At 37.4% G+C, this 25,144-nt stretch overlaps 1 protein-coding gene across 1 annotated transcript in view; it reads right to left on the reverse strand.

Moving 5' to 3' along the window:
- The window catches only part of Hpr1 (THO complex 1-like protein Hpr1), a 384,568-nt gene that overhangs the window by 121,755 nt on the left and 237,669 nt on the right, over positions 1 to 25,144 (reverse strand). Inside the window, exons 13-14 of the mRNA XM_090373371.1 lie at positions 20,083 to 20,133; positions 14,460 to 14,563 (exon numbers count right to left, since the gene is read on the reverse strand). Coding sequence (XP_090229497.1) covers positions 14,460 to 14,563; positions 20,083 to 20,133 — 155 coding nt within the window. The remainder of the gene's footprint in view (positions 1 to 14,459; positions 14,564 to 20,082; positions 20,134 to 25,144) is intronic.

Genomic DNA, 25,144 nt, shown 5'->3' on the forward strand with positions numbered 1-25,144 from the left:
ATAAACTAATCACCTTAAAGTTAGCCAATCTCTTATTATTCAAACGATAACAATTGCAGATCGATCAAAGGTGAGTACTGGAAATTTGAGCTTTTGCTATTTTTGAATTTAGTCCAATAAAACAGTACTTTAAGATATACTATAACTTCTAAATATAAATCTTTACTTCTTCTCTGAAACAGTTTTGATGAAGTATTTGCCATGGGTATTCTAGTACATAAATAATATATTATATAAAAGGAAAAGAAGAAAATGAAAATGAAAAAGGGAGATTTATGAACTTCTCAGAGAGATTTATCACTTAAGAATATAAATGATATAAGAAATAGAGAGAAGAAATCTAGAAAATGGAGTAAAGACATAAGGAATAGGGCAAAGAAATACAGGAAAAGATCAAAGAAACAAAAGAAATTATGGTATAAAAAATTTTAAATATAAACATACAAATAAATATAAAAATAGATAAGTATATTGTTGTATACTGAATAACCTTTGTGTATGCACATGCATGTGTTTTTAATTAATCTCTATCCCCACACTCGCAGTGGTGCTACACACAATAAGCTATGCTCGCTCATGCTTGTGGAACCAATACTAATTGTCAGTGAGAAAGTTTTTTCAAGGTAATTTGTGCTTTACATAACAATTTATCTGCAACAGAAAGACTATTTAAACAAACTATAGCAATTAATAAATGATAAAATTTAATCAAAATATTTCTTTCACATAGCTTTAGATTCATAACATATCACAATATAGCAATCAATAAAATTTAACACGCTTTTGTTATTAACAGCAATTTTTATCGTATATCACTGTGTTGTTTTAACAAGAATACAATCAGATATGAATTTTACTATAATGTACCAAAAAGGGTGGAGAGGTAGGAGAAAATATGGTATTCAGTCTATGATTTACAACTGGAAGTTGAGAGAAGGGTGTCGCTGTCTCTTTGTATAAGTTGATAGTCAGCTGTATCTAAATGAAAAGTGCTTTTTGCAGGAGGTCCAGAGAATAATGAGCAGATTGGCAAGGATGCTAATCGGCATCCATATGAAGAACACATCAGACAGTGCAATCTGCTGGCACCTAGACATATTGGGGGGGGGGGAGCTGAATGAGGTATAAGGCCCTGATCAGATTGGTGAAATGAAAGAGAAGATATATTTTCACTTGTGAGAAGAATTACGCAGTACAAATATAAAATCTTAAGAGTAGCAGAATGATGGATTTCATGAAGTTTACCTGAAAGGTTGGTAGAGGTCAAAACAGAATTGATAATCATCTTGACATCCCCCGCCCCCCAATTCCATTTGCCATGGGCAGCAGGATATGTTCCTAGATATCATGCAGTGCATTTATAATAGATAGCACATTGCTGGTAAAGGTAGTCCACCATTGGTGTAATGACTGTATTCTATTAAACAGACCTATTACTTTTTGAAACATGAACACACTGTAGTGTGTGTGTGTGTGTGTGTGTGTGTGTGTGTGTGTGTGTGTGTGTGTGTGTGTGTGTGTGTGTGTGTGTGTGTGTGTGTGTGTGTGTGTGCGTGTGTGTGTGTGTGTGTGCGTGTGTGTGTGTGTGTGAGAGAGAGAGAGAGAGCAGAGGGAGAAGGGGTGGCATAGTTAAGTGCTCAGTTTATGAGATTTTATGACATAAAATCTCATCGTCGAAGTTTTCAGGAGGAAAAACTCTCACCCAAGGCCGACTAACTCAGTCGCATTGTGAAAAAGACCCATAGAAAAAGACTGTCCACAATGCTATGCTGAGATACCTTATATTTTTACTAAATAATGTGAATTGAAGACTATGCACAAAACATCATAGGAAATATGGCAAAGTTGCATTTGGCATATAGACATGTTAGAATACACATTCCACATGTGCACCATTTATATCATTTATGTCACACTGATAGGCGGTTTCCTATCCCACTGTCTAACATCACAAGTGTGATAAAGGCAAATGCCACTGATTCATTTCCTCTCTTCTACAATGTTCTCTATCTTTGATGATGCACTTTCGGCTTCACATTATCCCAGAAGAAAAGAGTTGGGCAATTTCTGTAGTCAGGAGATGAGTGCACCTCCAACTGCCTAATGATCTGAAACTCAGGCATAAGAAAAGATGCAGGAATCATGGAATAAATTTCATCCTGTCAGAATAACAAATTTAGTTGGCTGTCCTCAAACTGCTTTGCCACAAATAGCCAAAGAATTTGTAGATATACGTAGGTTGTCACAAATTTTTACATATAAATAAAAATGGGCCGAGAATCCTGTTATGCACAATAACTCAGCAAATGTTAAAGATTGGAGTGCCTCTTTCACCTTCATGGATGGCATGTGGGATCACTGCTCTAAAGTCCTGCATCGGATTGGGTACCAATGGGTTACCTGCAGTGAAAGTTGAGTCTTCAGTCTTCAGAAATTTTTGGTTTGTGGGTCAGGTGTGTTCCCAGTTTTTTAATGTAAATAATTTAGTAGTAGTAGTGGCATGTGATGCAAGAAAGTGTATGAGCTTATGCAGCATCAACCAAAAAAAAAATCATACCATTCCCTCCAAATGCCTGTCCAGTTCCTCCTTAAATTTATTCAACCTATCAACTTCCACAACGACAGATGGAAGATTTAACACAATAATACTAAAAATTAACATATTAATATATTATACCTAAAATTAATTAATATATTAACTTATAAAGTAACTCTTTATACCAGTTTTTCTAAGTAATATCATTTACTAAATTATGAGCCATGTATGTGTGTCCTGTTTTCTTTTGTGGGTTTGTTTCTCTCTCTCTCTCTCTCTCTCTCTCTCTCTCTCTCTCTCTCACACACACACACACACACACACACACACACACACACACACACAGCTACTCCAACTGATGCCTTCATAAATTGAGTACATTTAAAAAGGTACAATTACTCATAGTTTTCTAGATTTAAATTTTTTTTTTTTTAACTCTCATATTGATATCAATTTGCTAGATGTGAAAAGATTTAAACATGAGCCATGTAAACATCCTTTTTTGATTTCTGAATTATCTCTGATTATGATGGTTGGTTGTTCTAGGGCAGTGGTTTTCAACCGGGGTACCACAACAACATTCTTGGGGTGCCATGTAATTTGGGTTTAAGTTACTTAAAGTGATTATTATTATTTTTTTTTTTTTTTGAAATTTATATATTTATTTCATTATAAAAAGGATACAATATAAAGGGTACGGTACAATATCCATTGTACCATATCTTTTTAATTTTGTGGTGATCTATAATTGATCTTTATTTAGTACCTCTATATAAAGAATAAAATTATTATATAGGTATATGTTAAAAGGAAAAACACTGTGTTAGGTATTTCTTTTGGCCTAGGAGTGCCATGAAAAAATTACTGGGACACTAAGAGCACCGTGAACCGAGAAAGTATGGGAACCTCTGTTCTAAGGCTTTAGGTGCATCAGCAACTTAGGCCATATTGCAGCGTATATAATATGCCTGCAAATTGTTTTTGTTCTGCAGTCAATTTGCTGTTTGTCAGAAGAAAAACCCAAGTTTTCAGAAGAAAAATTCTCACCCAAGGCTGACTAACTCAGCCGCATTGTGAAAAAGACCCAAAGAAATTCCTCTAATTATTGACCGGATTTGAACTCAGGAGTTTTCCGCCCAGTGTGGAGAGGACAAGTTATTATTTTTTTTTTTTTTTTTTTTTTAAGGAGCATTAGCAATAAGGCCATATTGCTCCGGGATATGCGGTGGTCATTCCCTGACCTTTCCGCATCCTCCGTATTTGGTGGTGACGGGCTTGAACCCCGGTCTAATCAAGAAGCGTGTGCTACGCAGTGCTGCTTCTTCCCACCTGGCTACCGAGTTGCCTGAGAGGACAGAGATTATTAGCATTATCAAAGGCATACAAGACAAGAAAGCAAGCTTATATAGCATCAGCCAAAAAAAAAAAAAAAAAAAAAATTTTTTAAATAAATAAATAAAAAAACCTTCGATTTTGCCCATCCGTTCACTCGAAATGTTTGTCTAGTTGTGCCGATTTCCGGCATGACAGATGGAAGTTTGTTCCAACAATCAACAACCCACTGGATAAAGGCAAATATCCATACATCTATTCTACAACTGTCTTTCCTCAATTACAATTTATATCCCCTCAGGTGAGTAATCTGAGCAAGAGGAAGAATCCCATCAGCAATGAGCTTGCTCAAACCATTCAAAGCCTTATACACCTCAATCAGATCACATTGAAGGTGCCTAGTCTCCAGACACTGCAATTTGTATGACTTAAGCCTTATTGTTAACAGCAATCCTTAGTTCCAATCACTGCCCTTCTCTGTACTTGCTCAAGCAGCTCTACATCCTTCCTAAAATGAGGCCTCCAGGCCTGTATGCAGTACTCAAGGTGTGACCTGACCACTGGGAAAAGAGGATAATTATCCTTTCAAAAATTCCTGTATATCATTGACAAGACACCGTGAACTACTCTTGCAGCATGTCTGCATTGCTCTGAAAACTTCATATCTGACTGCACAATTACCCTCAGGTCTTTTTCACTCTCAACTGCCCTGAGTGCAGTACCCACAGTTGGTTAAACTACTTTGTAATTACTGCTACCTATATGAAGTAATTTACACTTGTCAATATTAAATTTCAGTTGCCACCTCTCAGCCCATCTGTTCAACTTTTCTAGATCCTGTTGCAGCAGTGTACAGGTAGCCCTCAGTTTATGCCGGGGTTAGGTTCCTGGGGGGGACAGGCACAAATTGAATCGGCACAAATGGAACCCTTTATATCATGGAGTCAATGGGAAATCACAGGGTTAGGTTCCGGGCACCAAAATTTTTACCTACCGTTTTCAATACTGGTATATTTAAAGCAAAGAAATAAACTTTTTTAATTAAAAAAAAAAAGTGTTTTATTTTTAACCTGCATAAATATAGTAAGTATGTACATGTAAATAAAAAAAAAAAAATTAATTACATACATAAAACATTTTTACAGTGGTGTAATGTCAAAGTTTTAGTTGGCTCTTGAAGGCCCTGGTTGAGGATCTGCTGTTGATGGCCCTGATTGAGAAGATTGCCTTTTTTTGAAGAAAGGATCAAGAGTTGATTGCCTGGATTTCTTCTTCTTCCTTTCTTTAAGAATTTCAAAATACGGGCTCAGGGTTGATATGGTACTCCTTTTAACTGTGGTTCTCCCAGTCGTGATCAATGACACAGAGCTCATTAGTGAGTGACTCTATACCTGCAAGGATCCTTTGTAGATCACTGGTCTTGATAATTTTTAGAGGAGAGTCTTCTTCTGTCTCTTTCTCCTGCTGTTGGCTAAGTTTTGCAGATAACTCTTCAAGTGCTCAGTTACATCTTCTTGTGCCAGCCTGCTGTTGTGGCTTGAATCCTCCGAAGTCATGCATGAGATCTGGGAGAAGTTTAGGCCACACTCCATTTAGACAATTGACAGTCACTTCTTGCCAGGCTGTGTTAATGTGACTGATGCCCTTTAAGATATCAAACGACTGCCAGTAATCTCTGATGGTAATGTTGGACACATCCAAAGCTTTCACCATTTCTGTAAATGTTTGCCACAGGTAATAAGCTTTAAAGGCAGCTATTACCCCCTGGTCCATGGGTTGCAAAACTGATGTTGTATCTAGGGGGCATGTAAACAACATTAACTTTAAGAGGCATTCTGACTTCATCAAGATTTCTAGGATGTTTAGGGGCATTGTCCAAAAGAAGAATAACCTTGGTTAGAAAATTTTTGTCATTGCAGAATTTGAGAATAGTAGGGCAAAAACAGTTGGTGTACCAATCTAAGCGGGCTCCTCCGTAGCCAGGAGCAGCAGTGCATAGCACATGCTTCTTGATTAGACCGGGGTTCAAGCCTGTGACCACCAAACATGGAGGATGCGGAAAGGTCAGGAAATGACCACGGCATATCCCTGAGCAATATGGCCTTAGTTGCTAATGCCCCTAAAAACCAAATAACAACAACCAATTTAAGAAGATGTCCTGTGTCACCCAAGCCTTCTTGTTTGACTTCCAGTAACACAGGCAACATAGCTTTGTAAACCTTTCATAACATGTGGTGTTTCTGAATGGTATACCAACATTGGCTTCAATTTTAAATTGCCTGACACATTTGCTCCCAACAAAAGTGTCAGCCTGTCTTTTGGTGCTTTAAACCCAGGAGCCAACTTTTCTTCATGGGCAATGAAGGTTCTTGGGGGCAATTTTTTCCAATAAAGGCCCGTTTCAACAACATAGGAGATGAGATCTGAAGGGTAATCACTCTCCTGTACTATGGCCTGAAAATCTGCAGGGAATGCAGCAGCTGCCTCAATATCTGCACTTGCTGCCTTGCCAGTAATTTTCACACTACTGCATTTGGTTCTTGCTATAAATCTTATAAACCATCCTTTGCTAGCCAAAAATATTTCATTGCACTGACCTTCTTTCTTCTTTAAGTCTTCAAAAATTGACTTAGCCTTTTCAGTTATTACAGCTTGGATCAAGGGAATGGTTTTTTGGTTCAAATCATCAACCCAAATTGTCAGCAATTGCTCCATTTTTATCCAAAAGCTTATTTCTGCTGCAACTAACTTGTGTAGCACTTTGAACTGATTGTTTTATTTAATCAGCATTCTTCATAATTGTCGTAACAGTCTATGGAGGCATATTCATAGCCTCCATCGACTGTTACGGTGGCTTTCACCAGCTTCCATCCTACGAATAACCTCCATCTTATTTTCCAAGGTAATAGATTGACGTGCCTTTTTCATGCTTTCATTATCACTAGTATTCATTGAACATTTTTTACCAGACATGGAGTCTCTTTATTCTAATTAAATTAAAAACTTAATAACATGACTGGCAAAAACTGCATACGGCTAACGTGACTGGCAAAAGCTGCACACTGCTATCAATAATTATGTATTTAACTTATTAACAGCACAATTAGTAATAAATTTCCAACACGTGTACATGGCGCAAACAACAAACTGAATGCTTTACCTCCCGCTTCCACAAGTGGCTACTTTAAGGGCGGAAAGTTTTCTCATCTCTGATACGGATGTGCTAATTGCTGATTAGTTCAACTGTTCTTGATCATGTGAACAGTCATGATACATAGTACAGTAAGTGTCACATAAATTTTGTCTGAGGATTTTAAACTTTCAATTTATAAAGAAAATTGCAAAAGTAAATAAATAAAAATAAAAATGGCCTTGTAGTTAGTGACCGGCGCAAAACTAGGGCTACCTGTACTGTCATTACCAATCCTGCCAACCTTCGTATTGTCTGCAACTTGGGCATTAACCCTGATATACCTTCGTCAATATCACTGATAAATACAGAAAACAACAACAATAGGCCCAACACCCAACTCTGGGGGACTCCATTAATAACATTAGTGGAGTCCCCCAGTGTTCGGTGTTCAATAATAGACTAATAGACAAGGTTCAGTTGGGGATTAAAGATTAATAACTTTAGTGTAGACTACTGTTTTAAGTCTCCACTAATAACATTAGTCCATAAAGAGCAGTGTCCACTGATTACCACTATCTGTCTTCCCCGGCTCAACCTTCCTATTATCCATAGCAGAAACTTGCCCTTAAGGCCATACTGCTCCAATCTGAACAGTAGTCTTCCATGTGCAACAGTATCAAAACTTTGTATAACACGGTAGTTAGGTTCATATACAATCTCATGTAGTGGGAAACCACGTTAGCAGGATTAAGAACCAGTACAAAAAGGGGGTTACCTTCAAAAAGCTAACAAAAATTAGCATTAGCATTAGTAGAGGCATATGATGCAAGAAAGCAAACTTATGAAGCATCAGCCTAAAAAAAAAACACTCCCATTTCATCCCTCCATTCCAAGTACCTGTCCAGCTCAAGCCTTAAATTTATTTAGGCTATTAACTTCCACAACAAAGGATGGAAGTCTGTTCCACCAACAAACCACCCGTTGGCTAAAGGCAAACTTCCGCACATCTATCCTACATCTGTCTTTCCTCAATTTGAATTTATGCCCTCTCAAATGATTGTTCTGAGCAAGAGGAAGAATTCCATCAGCATTGGGCATGCTCAAACCATTCAACGCTTTATACACCTCAATCAGATCACCTTGCAGATCACCTAGCCTCCACAACTGTAATTTGCAAAATTTAAGCCTTTCTTTGTAAGGGCAACCCTTTGTTCCATTCACTAATCTTGTTGCCCTTCTCTGTACTCATTCCAACAGCTCTAGATCCTTCTTAAAATGGGGACTCCAGACCTGTATACAGTACTCAAGGTGTGGCCTGACCATTGCCTTATACAGGGTGATTCACTACCAGTGCGACAAACTTGCAGGAGGTGCAGGAGGCACAAAGACGAATCGGAATCACATAGCATTTCAGGGTCCGAAATGCCTTCATCATGCGGGAGGTCGCGTGAACAAAGAAAAAGAACAGAAACAGCAACTCGTTAGTGTAACAGAAATCATTCTGTAGCACGGCAAAAAGCCATGCTACAGAAGGTGTTCGAAAGTTCGACCAGAAGCAGTCACACAGGCTTCACAGCCCCACCGCATGGAATCCCTAACGTTCTGGAAGATTCCTGGCATGTCTCGAATCTCCCCGGCAACTACAGAGTTGCGAGCAACGAGGTCTTCAATTGAATCAACGGGGGTCTCATACACCAATGTCTTCATTTGACCCCAGCAGAAGTAGTGCAGGCATGATAGGTCCGGCGATCTAGCAGGCCCATGAACCGGACCACCATGACCTATCCAATGCTGTCCAATTGTAATGTTTAGGCATTGGCGGACGTCATTGGTGTAATGTGGGGGAGCCCCATCATGCTGGAACCACATTGAGCGGCGCAACGACTGAGGAACATGTGCTTCTTCAATAAGTTCGGGCAGGATTTGCTGTAGAAAGATCAAGTATGCCCTACCGTCCAGATGAGGGGGCAGAAGATACGGTCCAATGAGGTGGTCTCCAACAATGCCAGACCAAACATTGACAGAGAAACGGCGTTGAGTTGCATGTGTTCGCATACCATAGGGGTTCTCCAAAGCCCACAAATGGGCATTATGTTGATTGAAGGTTCCCTCTCTTGTGAAACTTGCCTCATCCATGAACAATACGGACACAGCAAATGCGCTGTCTGCCACACTCTGTTGAAGAAACCAAGTAGCAAAATTCCTCCGGAGTGGATAATCTGCAGGCTCCAATGATTGGACGCATTGCAGATGGTATGAACTCATTTGGTTTGTTGACAGTATCCTCCATACAGTGGATTGGGAAATACCCAATCGTTGGCCTATCGCTCGAGTACTCGTACTCGGATTGCCTTCTGCAAGACATAGGACATTCTCCTCATTGTCTGGCATCCTCGTCGTTCACTCTTGATTCATGGTACCTCTAGTGAAACAACCAGTCTCACGTAACCTTCTGTGCACACATGTGAAAATCGTATGATGAGGAGCAGGCCTGTGCGGGAAACGCTCCTGGTACAAGTGCAGAGCGGCACACCCGTTACAGTCTGAAGCTCCATACGCGAGGTGCACGTCGGCCAGTTCAACGTTTGAATACTCGTCCATCCTACTGCCTCGGGAACCAGTTCGTAAATGCTGACTTCCAGCAGGATCGCTGTTCACGCGACCTCCCGTTCAACGTCCTCTACCGCATGACGAAGGCATTTCGGACCCTGCAATGCTATGTGATTCCGATTCGTCTTTGTGCCCCCTACACCTCCTGCAAGTTTGTCGCACTAGTAGTGAATCACCTCCTTATAACTGCTAGAAAAATTCCTGTATATCATTGACAAGACACTATGAGCTACTCTTGCAGACCGTCTGCACTGCTCAGAAAACTTCATATCTGCCTGCACATTTAACCCCAGGTCCTTTTTGTTCTCTACCACTGTCAATGTAGTACCACAGAGTTGATATGTCACTCTGAGGTTGCTGATTCCCATATGTAGTACTTTACATTTGTCAATGTTAAACTTCATTTGCCACCTCTCAGCCCATCTGCTCAACTTTTCTAGATCCGGTTGCAGCAGCGTATTGTCAGTGTCATTAACAACACTGCCAACCTTCGTATCATCTGCAAACTTAGACATTAAGCTTGGTATACCTTCATCAATATCATTAATAAATACAGAACACAACAATGGACCCAACACTGAACCCTGGGGGACTCCAGTGGTGTCCATTGATTACCACTCTCTGCTTCTCCAACTCAACATTCCCTTTATCAATAGCAGCAACTTGCCTTTAATGCCACACACTGCTCCAATTTGTACAGTAGTCTTCAATGTGCAGCACTATCAAGAGCCTTCCTAAGATCAAAGTATTTGATATCAAAATTATTGTTTGCATCCAGTTCCTTTATATACCACATCATAGTATCTAATCAAATTGGTCAGACAACATTCTCCCAAACATATACTGTCTGAACTATAAATAAAGTCTTGTCTAGGTCTTTAACCAGTGCCTCCATTAATATCCCCAGAAGAAGAGAAGTTAAACTAACAGGTCTGTAATTACTTTTGTCACCCTTTAATCCTCCTTTGTGAATTGGGGTCACATTTGCCCATCTCCAGTCCATGGGTACCTCCAGAGTCCAAGGAAGCTCTCATAATTATGGCTAAGGGCTTGCTTGGTTTTTTTGCTGCCTCCTTTAATATAACTGGATAGATCCCATCCACCCTAGGTGCCCTTCTTATGTTTATTTTCAACAATTTCTGCTCCACTTTGCTCTGAGTTATTGCAAAATCATATAGCTCGCTGCCAGAGTTTAATACATATCTGGCACTCTCCTCCCTGAATAACTCCTCTTGTGTAAATGTTGATGCAAAATAGTCATTCAGTTTGTTAGCTACCTGAGCAGGATAATCAACAGTTAAATCATTGAAATCAAGTGGACCAATCTGATTCATTGCCTTTCTTTAACATAAGTAAACAACTCTTTGCTAAAGATTTCTCGTAATCTGCCTTTGCCTGCCTAACCTCCTTTGTGACTTGATTACAGACTAGCTTATATATCTACCATAGGATTCTGTGTCACCTGTTAATTTATATGTATTGCATGCTTTTTCTCATCTGCCACATGTCTCATTAGTCAATCTGACATCCATTTAAGCCTAAACCTTGAACAATATTGAAAAACCTAGTAGCTTTCAAGATTAATTCTTTGAAAGGTTCCATTTGTAATTTGCTGTTGGACACATCATCAGTTGGTCCCATTGTAAAGAATTTAAAAACTGTCTCAGACCACCTTAGTCACCTTTACAAAAGCAAAACCCCTGATGGTACTTACCTCTTTGAGTAAGTCCCACACCAGCACACTGTTCACTGCCACCCAATGGTTCCTTTATCTGCAGATTCTTAATGCATGAGTAGTCACTACTGATAATCAGATCAAGAGTAGTACTCATTGCGCTTGCTTCCTGAACATGCTGCTGTAGAAAACAATCACCCAATAAATTCACAAAAGCCTTGCTATTGTGTGAGTGACCAATCCAAAAGTTCCAGTCAATATCTGGGAAATTAAAATCCCCCATTATAGGACAATCTGATTTACTGGCCCACTTTATTTCTCTGAACAGTTGTTCATTATATTCAGCAGAGTCATTAGACCTATAACACACTCCTACTCTCAATTTTGCTTTTCCAGTGCTTATGTCACACCAGACTGACTCAACACTGCACTGCTCACCTATGTCAACTGGCTGCACTTCCTTGGATTTTATGTGTTTCTTAACTAATAGCATAACTCCTCCTCCCTTCCTATTCTGTCTTTCCTTTCGGTACACATTGTACTCCCCAAATTCCAATTCTGTATTCTTTATATCTAAATGGCACTGTGTGTTTCTGATATTCAAACAATATCTGCCTTTGATGTTTGACCAACACCTCATATTCATCAGATTTATTTACTACACTCCTAGCATTGGTGTACACACAAGTATACATGCAGCTGTTCTTATTCTTAGCTACCCTAACACAGTCCATGTATTTACTTGTTCTGTGATGACTCCCTGCAATCTCTGAAATCCCCTGCAGCTTGTTTTCTAGGCTGCTGCTTATTCCAATAGAAGCAGTGCAAGAATCACTTTTACCTCTGCCAGCAGCTACTGTTAATCTATTAGTCCGTGCAACCCCCCCCACACCAGTAGTTTTTTGACCCAAGTAAGACAGCCTCGATAGCATCAGCAAATATTCTTGCACCCTTTCTATTTAAATGCATCTCATCCCTGCAGAAGCAGTCTCTCTTGTTAACAAGCACAGACCAGGCTGAGAAAAATTCTACCCTATGAGCCTTGCACAATTTCTCCAGGGCAAAACTGATTGTTAAGGCTCCCATCATATACTCCCTACTATTGTGTCTGGGTAGAATTGCAGACACTTTCAAATTCTACCCTAACTCATGTCAATGTTTTTCAACATTGACCTCTACTTGTTAAGTAATTCAGCCATTCTCCTACTCTTAATATCACTGGTGCCAATGTGTGTAACAATATCACCTTTTGTGCCCTTAAAAGATATCTGCTCTACAACGTCATCAATTCCCCTGGGAAAAAATACCCCAATCCTGTTTGGACTATCCTTTTTGCACAATATATTCCCCATTTCCCTGACAACAACTAGTTCCTGTGGGACCAGCGCATTCTGTCTTGGGGATTGCCGCTGTGTTGCCTGATGTTCAAGTGCAAGCTCTGATGTTGATGTGGGCACCTCAGAGCTTGATGAGCCCCTCAATTTAAATCCTTTGAGAGCATCTAACCTGTTCTTCAAGCTCTCATAAAGGCCCATAACAAAGCTGAGTTTGTGCCTGATTTCCTCACACTCCTTAAATCAAGCCTTATCATATCCCATTCCTGATAGCTCCACAAATATCAAACAAGCAGTACATTTCAAAAGGCTGTGATTCAGAGGACAACCACCCTCCTCAGTTCTCTCCTGAGCCACAGCACTCCCACTACCTTGATCATTTTTCTTTGCTGTTCGGAAGTATGATTTCGATTCAATTTCAATTCAATTAAAAATATAAAAAGTATAACGCTAAACTTATATCCCAATGCAGTAATAACACTATATATACATTTCAGTACCTAGTTATGTTATATGAATTTCTTACCTCCTATTAAGTTGAAGTTATATGTATTAAGTTATAACGTTCCATTTGTAAATTCTAAGTGGTTATAATAGATAATTAATTTAACTACCTATTGCCACCCACATGGATCGAACTCTCACACTAACTATCTATGCCAAATCACCAATTCTAAAAGCTTTATGAATATTACTGTCGTATGTGACAAGTTAAATTATTAAAACACATAAGCAGTGCTATAATTTATAGTTTATAATTCTCTGCTGATAACAAAAAAAAAAAAAAAAAATACTAAATTTAAATCAAAAGTTATACAAAAACAATAATTTCAAATCAATAAATAAAAAAAAGTAAACTTAGGGGCTTTGAACATGTCTGGCTCTGACTAACCTCGTCAGCAGACTCAATTATGTACAATAAAATAAAATATCAATAGTGCTGATTAATATATTTTAATTTAAATCTAGCTGTTGTATTAGCGCTAACGTGTAGATAATTAATTTACTACAAATTTTCTTATACATCATTATTTTCTATAATTTTAGCCTTTTTTATTTCTATTTTGTTATTTATTTAATTTTTGTGGGTTGAGAGTGCAAACAGTGTGGGTTGGGTTTGGCCTAATGTAGTGGACCCACACAGGTCGCTATTCTGCTCCTAGATACCCACATAAGTAAAATGTTAATTCATTGAAGAACATGATACAATTTAGAGTAGGGATGTGTCTGGATCATTTGCACGGCATAATTTCTCCATTTGATATGTTCATACAATTTTAGTATGGGGAGGAAGACTGAAGACTGGGGGAAAAACAGGTAGAAGGATGGGGATGATAGAGTAGGCATCCCCAAAGAGGTCAGTGGAGACGAGCCAACTGAATAAATACAGTGGAGAATATAGCGGATGAATATAGTGGAGACGAGCCCACTGAATAAATTGAAACCATATGCATACATCTGCTACATTTATAGTTTAATGTGACATTTGCAATTTCATACTGGCATGGCACATGAACTTCTTTGAAAGACAGCACGTGAGCATTCAATATGCTCTTCTGATATTCTATATTATCCACCACACCATGTTGTATCAGGATGCTGCTGGTGTTTAATTTTCAGCTATGCACAAAATTCTCTTCAGCTTGATGGCTGATTGCCAAATGTTGTACAAAACTGTTTTTGCACCAAAATGTGTTAGTGTTATCCATTCTGCATGTATGGAAAAATGTTGAATCTTATGTCTAAGGTTCACACACACCACATTCAAATCTTTTTGGATTGAAATTGAAAGCAAATAAAATTTTCCAAGAACTATATAAGCCTGTATACTCCAATTACCTGTGTGGTTTCAAAAGTACTTTTTCATTACTTTCAGCATCTTTAAAATCTGGACAGCCATCATTTTTCCAAATATTCCAGTACTCCTCTCTCTTCAAAATACACTACAAAGTTAGAGAGGAGGGAGATAGGTAAAATAAAACAAGCAGAATATTCATATAAACTCACATTTTAATCTAAAATACTATACTTATTAAAATCATCACATAAAAGATTTGCTGAGTTAGTTTTATGGAATTTAACAGAACAAAAATTTAGTTTTATTCAGTATATTATAATATTTTTGTATTTCAGTTTAAATTTTAAGTGGGAAATGTTTAAAGATAATTTGATGCTCTATTTTGACATTTGTGTGATTTAAATTTTTATTTGGCAATATGGATTCAACTAGAAGATAAAATGTCTCAGAATGTCATGACTGATTGAGAAATTGTCCATAATTCACATGATGTAATTTACTCAAGGGCCTTTTTCCTTGTTCTTGTACACACACACACACACACACACACACACACACACACACACACACACACACACACACACACACACACACACACACACACACACACACACACACACTTCAATTAAAATGTATCAGGTTTATCTCAGTTATTTTTAAGTTTAGGCTATTTGTTGTCCGAATCATTTTTGTCATATTTGAGCTGAAATTTTTTGAATTTGATGTTTAAATTGGACTAAGTATTACTGTTTAGATTTCATTATTTCCAAATTAAAATTTTCCTTATCAACTGCCTTTTTCTCAATTGGAAAATTGTTCCCTTCACTGCAATTCTAAAAACATTTTCAATATACAGCCACACCACGGCTTACATAATACTCGACTTACGGAAATTAGACTTTACATAAGTTTTTGCCGGCTGGTTCAAACTTAAATAAAGGGAGGAATCGTGAAACTATTGTAATGTGAATCCAATAACAACACATCGCTTTTTTTTTTTGGTAATTCATTCCAAGACCCCAGAAGTTGAAATTTTCGCTATTTTTATATAACTAAGCTATTTATCTCTCTAAAAGGTCATTTTTATAATAGAAATTGCACTACACTTTCATCGTTATCATATGTTCCATTATATGAATCAATTTTGAGCACCTTTGTGATATTTTTCTAAAACACATTTCTGGAGGTCACTACCATAAAACAAAAACAATTTGCACTTTCCGGTTTATTGGGCTTTTCTGTTAGCGCAATCTATTATAAACGGATAGCAAACTCAATCTTATTGCATTTGCGATAATACAGATAACTGGAATTCTGTGGGAATTCCAGTTATCACGAAATGAGTTCCCCTTCACTGAAAGCTTCAATCATATAAAAAACATAAATAAATTTTCAGAATCTTCTCTTCATTCCTATTTACTTATTACAATGGTGAAGGGAAAGGGAACAACGGAAAGTGCAAGTACTTGAAGTGCTAGGAAACGAAACAAAACTGATTTAGAAATGAAGATGATTAATTAAGTACAAAGCAGGACAAAGTTTGTCATCGATCTGAATGGAATTGGGTTTTGCTGCTTCAATAGTGAATACTATTTTAAGAGACAGTTTGCATATAAAAGAACATGTTAAAGGATCAACATTTAAGATCAACAGTGATCACAAAACGGTGTTCAAGTACTATATCGAAGATGGAAAAGCTGTTAATAATATGGATGGAAAATCAGATTCAGAAGCAAGTGCCCCTAAGTCCAATGGCCATTCAAGCAAAAGCAAGAAGTATTTATGAAGATATTAAGGATAAGTATGGTGAATCCCAAGCCAAGTTCGTGGCAAACAATGGGTGGTTTAATAGATTCAAGCATTGTGCTGGTTTCCAAAACATTAAAGTATGCGGTGAAGTCACCAGTGCCGATTCTGCAGCTGCAGAGAAATTTTTTGATGGGTTGGAAAAAACCCCTTCTAAATATCCACAGCCCTCAACTTCTGCAGCGGCGTGATTATCAGCTGGAGAGTTAATTCTGGCAACGATGCTCAAAAGGTAAAACTTTCTGACATTATGCCTGTCTCCTCTCTCTTTTTGTAATATTACAATTTTGAAATATTTGTAATTTTGTACAACTTTTGTAAAAAATTACAAAAGTGTACAACTGTTGTAATTTTTCCTGTGCATGAGATAAAGAAAATTGAATAAATAATTCTATTTACATGTTCGTCGAACATTGTTTTGCTTCAATCAAATTTGCAAGTGCATCATAAGCTGTTTGGGGAAATTCCGACTTATGTAGAGTTCCACAGAACGCAACCCTTACATTAATCGAGGAATGGCTGTATTTATGCTTTGCCTGTAGTGGTTAGTAAATTACTAGAATTTATGGAGGGCCTTTCAAAAAAGCAAAGTTGAGTTCGCCTACTCTAAGCAGAAATGTCCTTGTAAAAAGAAGACCGCAACTGTCTTGTGCATATACAACTGAGGGATATAATACATCAACACTCCATGTTTTCAGTTATAACCTGTGGATTCAGTTTCATTGGCTTCTTTCTTCAGAACTTATATGAAAATATTTTTCTTCTTCTTCTTTCCACACACAAACACACATTCATGCTTGCCATGCCATGTCATGCCTATTTTTGATGTTTTATCCAGTTCTGTTCTCCATGGCTTTTTCTTTCCACTCTTGTTCATTTATTATTTCCTTCCATTGCCAATCTGGAGGACACTATGGTTATATATCAAGTGAATGATAAAAACTGTTGTCTGCGTGTACTATGCTGTGTCATGCTCTTTGTCGCTACATGGGTCAAGACTTGTAAAGGTCATCACCTGGAGAGATAATTCTGGCAATGATGCTTGAAAGGTAAAACTTGCTGACATTATGCCTGTCTCCTCTCTCTTTTTGTAATTTGATAATTTTGAAATTTTTGTAATTTTTCTTGCGCATGAGATAAAACAAAATTGAATAAATAATTCTATTTACATGTTCGTTGAACATTTATTTTTTGCTTCAATCAAATTTGCAAGTCTTGCATAAGCATTTAGGGAAATTCTGACTTATGTAGAGTTCCGTGGAATGCAACCCCTACGTTAATCGGGAAGTGGCTCTATTTCAGAAACAAATACAAACCAATTTTATTTGAAGAAAAAGAAAACAAAAACAATTGGAAAGCAGCCATTGTATATGGCAATTGCTTTACAATCAACCTGTTTAACTGTATTGGAGACAGCTAGCTATACACCGACAGTTACATGTTGTGACTCCTCCTGCAAATAATGCCAAAAAAAAAGGAATGGATATTGATTACAGTGCTTAACTTTGGATTTTTAGCAGTTTATTATCAAAGATCAGTTATCAATAACATTCAACACAACGCTGTATGACTGCTGCTATTATTTCCGCAAATGAATGGAACTATGTAACTAAAAACAATAATGGCAGATTCAAATAATTTTAATCTACAGCAGTTCACACCAACACAAATAATTTACAATATTCTACATTGTTTTTTTTTTGTTTTTTTTTATGTAAACCCCAAGCATGAGAAGTATTAGAACCTATAGTACTTAGTAACATGCTTGGGTTAGAGGTTGAGAAGACGAAAGAAGATATTTGTTGACATTGGACTTGAACTTCTGTAGACTGTAATTTCAGGAAATACGTGTGAAGGAAGGTTGTTCCAGGAAACAGCTGTTGAATGAATAAATGATGAAGATGAAAAGTTGGTTCTGTCAGTTTGAAGTTGGACAGTAAATGGACGTTGGCTGGTGGCTGCACGTGTTCAGACTGTTTTGACAGAGAGAGTGGGAATTATAAAAGCCAATTCAGAATAACAGTGGCCATGGAAGTATCTGTAGAAGCGGCATGCAGCAGAAACAGTACATCTATGAGACAGCGAGTGGAGAGACTCTGTTAGAGATGAATCATTAATTAACCTAACTGCCCTCTTCTGAATGGAACCAAGAAGCCTGAGAAAGGTTTTGGGACCAAGAAGCCTGAGAGAGGCATTGTTCCCACATCCCAGATGTGGGAACAATATTCCATGGTAGGGCGGATTTGCAATTTATACAGAGTGAGCAGCTGTTTGGAAGAAAAGTAACGCTGAGAGGGAAAGAGAAAACCAATTTTATTAGATGCAGAGGAAGCAATATTTGTAATGTGCTTGTGCCAAGAGAGATTAGAAGTCAGGGTAACCCCCAAAAGAGATATATCATTTTGCTTAGAATTCGGAGTGTCACCAAAGATAAGCATAGAAGCAGAAGAACCTTTTTCCAAGATATAAGACAAGACTGAGTTTTAGAAGGGTTGAAATCAACTAAGTTGTCTTTGCCCCACTGAAGAATTACTTGAAGATCACCATTTAAGGAATTGGTAGCAGATTTTCGAGAAGTTTAAGCTGATTGAGCAGGACAAGATTTCTCAAAATGAAAAGTGGAATGCAATGTGCTATCATCAGCAAAACTATGGATAAGATTTCCAGTCAATGGAAGGTCATTAATATACAAGAGGAAAAGAGTGGGGGAAAGAACTGGACCTTGGGGGACATCGGCATTAGTGAAGAAGTTAGAAGACAGAGAGCCATCTACCATCACCCTTGGCGCCTCCATAGCCAGGTGGAAAGGAGCAGCAGTGCGTAGCATGCTTCTTGATTAGACCGAGATTCAAGCCCGTCGCCACCAAATACGGAGGATGCGGAAAGGTCAGGGAATGACCACCGCATATCCCCCGGAGCAATATGGCCTTAGTTGCTAATGCTCCTAAAAACCAAATAACAAACAAACAAACAACCATCACCCTCAGTGAGCGATCAGAGAGAAAACTGGATAACCAATTACAAAAAACAGTTGGCAAACCATAAGATGGAAGCTTGTTTAGAAGACCTTTATGCCAAACACGATCGAAAGCTTTGAGATGTCAAGAGCAACTACATGTGTTTCACCGAACCTTTCCATTGAATTAGTCCATAAATGGGTAACATAAGCCAGAATATCACCAGTGGATCGACACTGACGGAATCCATACTGGCGATCGTTGATCAGACGGAAGGTTTCTAGGTAGTTGAAGAGTTGGCGGTTAATTGATTTCTCCATTACTTTAGAAAGAGTTGAAGTAATTGCAATGGGATGATAATTGGATGGGAGAGAGATGTGTCACCCTTTTTAGGAACTGATGGGATATGAGCAAATTTCCAAGCAGGAGGAAAACACCTTTGGAATAAGAGAGTGAAAAAAGGTGGCAAAGAATAGGAGTAAGTTCAGGAGCACAGGTTTTGAGAACAATTGGAGAAATACCATCGGGACCTGGAGCTTTCTTAGGATCAAGATTCATCAAAATCTTTCTGACATTCTTTTGATGGAAGACCACAGGAAGTGGTCTTCCATGTTGGCAGTTTTACTTAGTGATGTTATTCAATTTGCATAATTTGGTTTTATTAATATCTCAATTCTTAGGCCAGATGACAGCATTCAATATGATATTCGGAAACATTGGCATTTATTATTTACTCCTGTAATTGAAAATTGTCCAGATTTATGGTATTAATTGCAAGAAGGTTCATAATCATCCCTAAACTAGATATATTATTTTATTAATTAAAATAAAATATATGTAATTTTATTTCTTATCCTGCAAATGAAGTTTTATAATACTCAGATAAGAAAAACTTACTTACAGACACATGCTTTGAAAATTCTGCACCATTTGGTGGTGTTTCTTCTAGTAGCTACATTAAATAGAATTAAAAGGAAAAGCAAAATCAAACATGTAGATATACAGAAAAACAAATCATTTAAATAAAAACAAAATTAACATTTCATGTTTACATATTTTTAGGTATTAAAGTGCTACATTATTCACCCTTGGTAATTTTCCTTGGTGATGTTAATATTCACAACTCCAGCTGGCTTCAGTTTTCTACTCACATGGACTGAGCTGGTCAGATGCTGAGGCTTTTCCAACATTATCTTTTATCTTATATGAATATCTTTTTTTTTTTTTTCTGGTTAACCTTTTAAAATTTAAATATTTTATTTTCATATCGATGGATGAAGTGCTGCAATTTGAAATCAAAGGCAGCTCTGTATGTAAAAAACACACAAACCAAAAGCTTCATCAATAGTTCTAACAAACAGTAACAGATAAATTCAGGCAACTATTCCATAGGAGAAGTCATACAAAGTAGGATTATCAAAAAAGTTCCAGAAATGAACTGTTAAAAATAACTGAAATTCAAATAAGAAAATTTTATTTTATAACCTAAATATATACCATTTAGAATTTTTTAGTGAAACCTATAACATTTAGAATTTTTTACTGTTTAGTGATGTATTACTTTCACATGTGCAAATCTTTATTTTATCTGTTCCTGTTGGGAATTAATTTTGCAGTCATGTTATAGAATGTTATATATTAAAAAGAATACAGAAGCTTGCTTTTTTGTAGAAATATTAGTGAACGTTTAGTCAAAGAAAATTTAGATCTTGCACCTATTTGAAAACTGAAATTTGTGACCATGATTCAGGATTTAGAAAAACAATAGTGATGGGAGATAAAACATGGTATTATCATTATGACCTACAGTAAAAACATCAATCCTCTGAATGTATGTATTTCTTGTGACCGAGGAATAAAAGAAATAAATTTGGATTGAAGGTCTAAAGACAGAGTTAAAATAGAATTATTTTGGATTTATACAAGAAGCTCATAAAGATATATGTATTATATAAAAAGCATTAATAGTATAAACCAGAGCTGTGATGCTCAATATGTTCTATATTGATTTCAATATTTGTAATAGAATAAGAGAAGTTTACCTCAATAAGATACGTAGAACACTTCTGTATATCAAACTCTCCAGAAATTAAAATGAAGAAAACATTAACGCAAAATGATTACAGTAAAAAAATAAATGTATCCAGGTTCGTTATCCAACTCGAACATGTTGCTGTAGAAAACAATCCTCCAATAAATCCACAAAAGTCTTGCTAGCGTGCTAGTGACCGACCCACAAGTTCCAATCAATATCTCGAAAGTTAAAATCCTGTATTACAAGACATTCTGATTTACTGGCCCACTCGATTTCTCTGCATAACTGTTCGTTGTACTCATCAGTCATTAGGCCTATAACACACTCCTACTCTCATTTTCCATTTCCCAGTGTTTATGTTATGCCAAGTAGACTCAACGTTGCACTGTCCACCCATGTCAACTGGATGCACTTCCTTAGATTTTATGTGTTTCTTAACTAACAGCATAACCCCTCCTCCCTTCCTACCATGTCTATCCTTCCTGCAAATATTGTACTCCCCAAATTCCAATTCTGCAATCCTTATATCTATGTGAAACGTCTCTGATATCCCAACAATATCGGCCTTTGATGTCTTGACTAGGACTTCAAATTCATCAATTTTATTTACTATACTTCTAGCATTGATGTACATGCAAGTATACAAGAACCTGTTCTTACTCTTAGTTACCCTAATACAGCCATGTATTTACTTGTTCCATGATGACTCCTAGCCCCTCTTGAAATCCCCAGCAACTTGCTCCCTAGGCTGCTACTCATTACAACAGAAGCATCGCAAGAATCACTTTCGTCTCTGCCTTCGGCTACTGTTCATCTTTTAGTCTGTGAATTTTTTCAGCACTGATAGCTTGGGGGCCAAGCTATCAGTTTTCCGACCCACCTAACACTGCCTCGATAGCATCAGCAAATATTCTTGCACTCCCTTCTATTTAAGTGTATCCCATCCCTGCAGAAGCACTCTCTCCTGTGAGTCTTGCACAATCTCTTCGGGGTCAAACTGATTCACAAGGCTCTCATCATATACTCTCTCTCCTATCGTATCTGGGCAGAATTGCAGACACTAATTTAACCCTAATGTGTGACTTATTTTCAGCATTGACCTGTACTTGTTAAGTAAATCTGCAGATCTCTTAAGGTCATTAGTGCCAATGTGCACAATAATATCACTTTTTGTGCCCATAAAAGACGATATCTGCTCTACAACATCACTTTTTGCCCCTGGCAGACATACCCTAGTCCTGCTCCACCTATCCTTTTTGCATAATATATTCTCTGTCTCCTTGACAATAGAGTCACCAACAATAACTAGTTCCTGTGGGACCAGCACATTCTGCTTTGGGGGATTGCCACTGTGTTGCCTGATACACAGGAGTGAGCTCTGGTGCTGGGTTGGGCAGCTGAGAGCTTGATGGGCCCCCCTCATATTAATTTCTTCAAGGGCATATTGTTGTTGTTGTTTTTTGGTGCAAGGGCTACTTAGGCCATATTGCATCTATCAATGTTATGAAGGTTACACATGCCTGGTGACTGTTATGGCATTACTCAAAAATGATGATATAATTTTATCTGTTTTGTAAAGTGAAAGAACTCCAGCAGATTAGTGTCGTTACCTATGATGTGGCAGAGTGTCGAGGGTTCTTTAAGGTTTGCAAGAAAGCTAAAAGAGACTTGTCGGGCAGTGGTGTATAAAGTACACTCAACAAGAATATGCTTCAATTTAAGTGAGAATTGCACTTGTGCATTGTGGAGGATCTACCTGTGAGGAGATAAAGGTGGGTAAAATGACAGTGGGCAATTTGCACTCTGGTTAAGATTACTTCCTCCCTTCTGTTTATACGGAAACTGTAGGTCCACAATTGCGGTTCAGGTTTTATTTGGCGGAGTTTATTAAGCGTTTGGGCTTGCCACTGAATTTTCCATTGTTCTCTACATATTCTTTGTATGTTACTTTTGTAGTCAAGATATGGAACATAATACTGTGATATTATGTTTTGATTATGATACTGTGATATTGTGTTCTGTTGGATTCATTTCCTGGTATCCCAGCAGGGCCTGGAATCCAGTAGAAAATGACCACTCGCTGGAGTTCTTGGAGATGCATCGGTTTGGATTTTATGAACTTTATTAAAGGATGTGTTTGAGTTCATTTTGGAGTTCAATGCCTCCTCACTGATGGGTGGAGTAGGTACACAAACACAAGATTTAAGAGCTGTCAAGTCACAAAGGGTTGTCAGCTCTTACATCTTGGGTACCTACTCGCCCACAAATGAGGAGTCATTCTCCATCACTTATGCTGTGAAATGGTACATCTGGGTAGTGGTACTTAACCAAGAATAATAATAGACTTCTCTATTGAGAAGTGTTATTCATTTGAAGCATAAGAGATGGACAACTGGTTGTAAGGATTCATAATACGATATGTTGTTATAATGATGCCCAGTATACAAATTTCGTATTTGAACTGCATACAGAAATGGAGCAATAACTTGTATGTGGTATGAAACATTTTTAGAGCGTGAGACTTTTTACCATTAAAAAAACTGCTAAAAGGTATATTTTTAAATATTATTAAAAAAAACCACCCCCAGATCATAAATAGATAGTAAAAATTTCTTATGTTCTCAGTATTAAATAAATCAAAACAATTATTTATACTAAAATATGGAATAGCAAGCGCTTAAAAAACGGTACTCACCTTTGAATAAATCTGCAATAGTTTTTTAAAAAAGAATGGTAATTAAATCATTTAGGTGGGGAGGTAAAGTAAAGGGATTAAGGAGGTTCTTAAGGTTAATTTAACGGAATTTTAAAATGGGCACAAGGAAGTACAAGTGCACATCTCCAATCCTAGGTTGTCATTAAAGAAAGAAGAAATCATTAAGAGTGAATTAAAATGGATAATATAGTATGATGGAGCCAATAGTTGTTACGAAGGACTTTCGCTGGTTATTAACGTCTTCAGTTGGCAAATTGGGTGGGGAGTAAACACATGCTGTATTTTAAAGGTTGTCTGTACTTCCCATGATGCTCATTTGGACATGTGGGAACGTCAACCACGAGAGGTTCCAAGCCGGGGAAAGGTTGAAGGGAAGTTTCATGTTTATGATGTTGAGGTTAGAATGGTGTCGAAACCATTCGATAATAAGTGCTTCATAGTGAAGAATTTTGTGGCTGAATTTGAGTTTAATAATGGTAATAGCAGAATCAACTAGGGGGGTGTGGTTGTGGATATGAGCTTGTATTGCAAGTTCTGTACTGAATTGGCCTGTTCTAAAACTGTTTTGGTGGTAGTATGCGCGAGTGTTGGCAGTTTTAGAAGAACCGAATTTTGTGGTGGTGATGGCGACGTAGCAAGCATCGCAGTTGGGCTGGCATTTAATAAGATATATAATATTGTTAAGGTCACTAGTGTGGTATTTATGTATGTTTTTATAGGAATTAAAAAAGGATCCTAGTTTACTGTATGCAGAAAAGGTGAGCGAAATGTCTGTATCTTTAAATATGCTGTGGAATTGTCCTGCAAGTTCGTTATGGTAGGGGAGAATTATGCGTGTGTTTGTTCTTTTATTATTATTATGTTTGGATGGGTTATTAATTTTATTTTTAAGGGTGGAAATTGTGCAAGAGATGAGTTGGGGAGGGTAGTTTCTAGATATGAATTTCACCGTGAGATATTGAAGTTCATTTTGTAAATCATCTTGTGAGGAGCTGAATTTGATGGCATTATGGATTTGGTTGTATAAGACAACTTTTTTTGTGTTAAGGGGGTGATGTGAAGCAAAATGAAGGTATTTTCCAGTATGTGTATTTTTTCTGAAAATTTTTGTGCCTGTTTATTTTTGTGTCTGTTTTCAAGATGGTAAGATTAAGAAAATTTTTCTGGCTGTTCATTCCGATTTCAAGGGTAAGTTTGAGCCTGTCATATATA

Source organism: Mastigoproctus giganteus, chromosome 5 (assembly GCF_048544385.1).
Source record: "Mastigoproctus giganteus isolate SK-2022 chromosome 5, ASM4854438v1, whole genome shotgun sequence".
NCBI lineage: Eukaryota > Metazoa > Arthropoda > Arachnida > Uropygi > Thelyphonidae > Mastigoproctus > Mastigoproctus giganteus.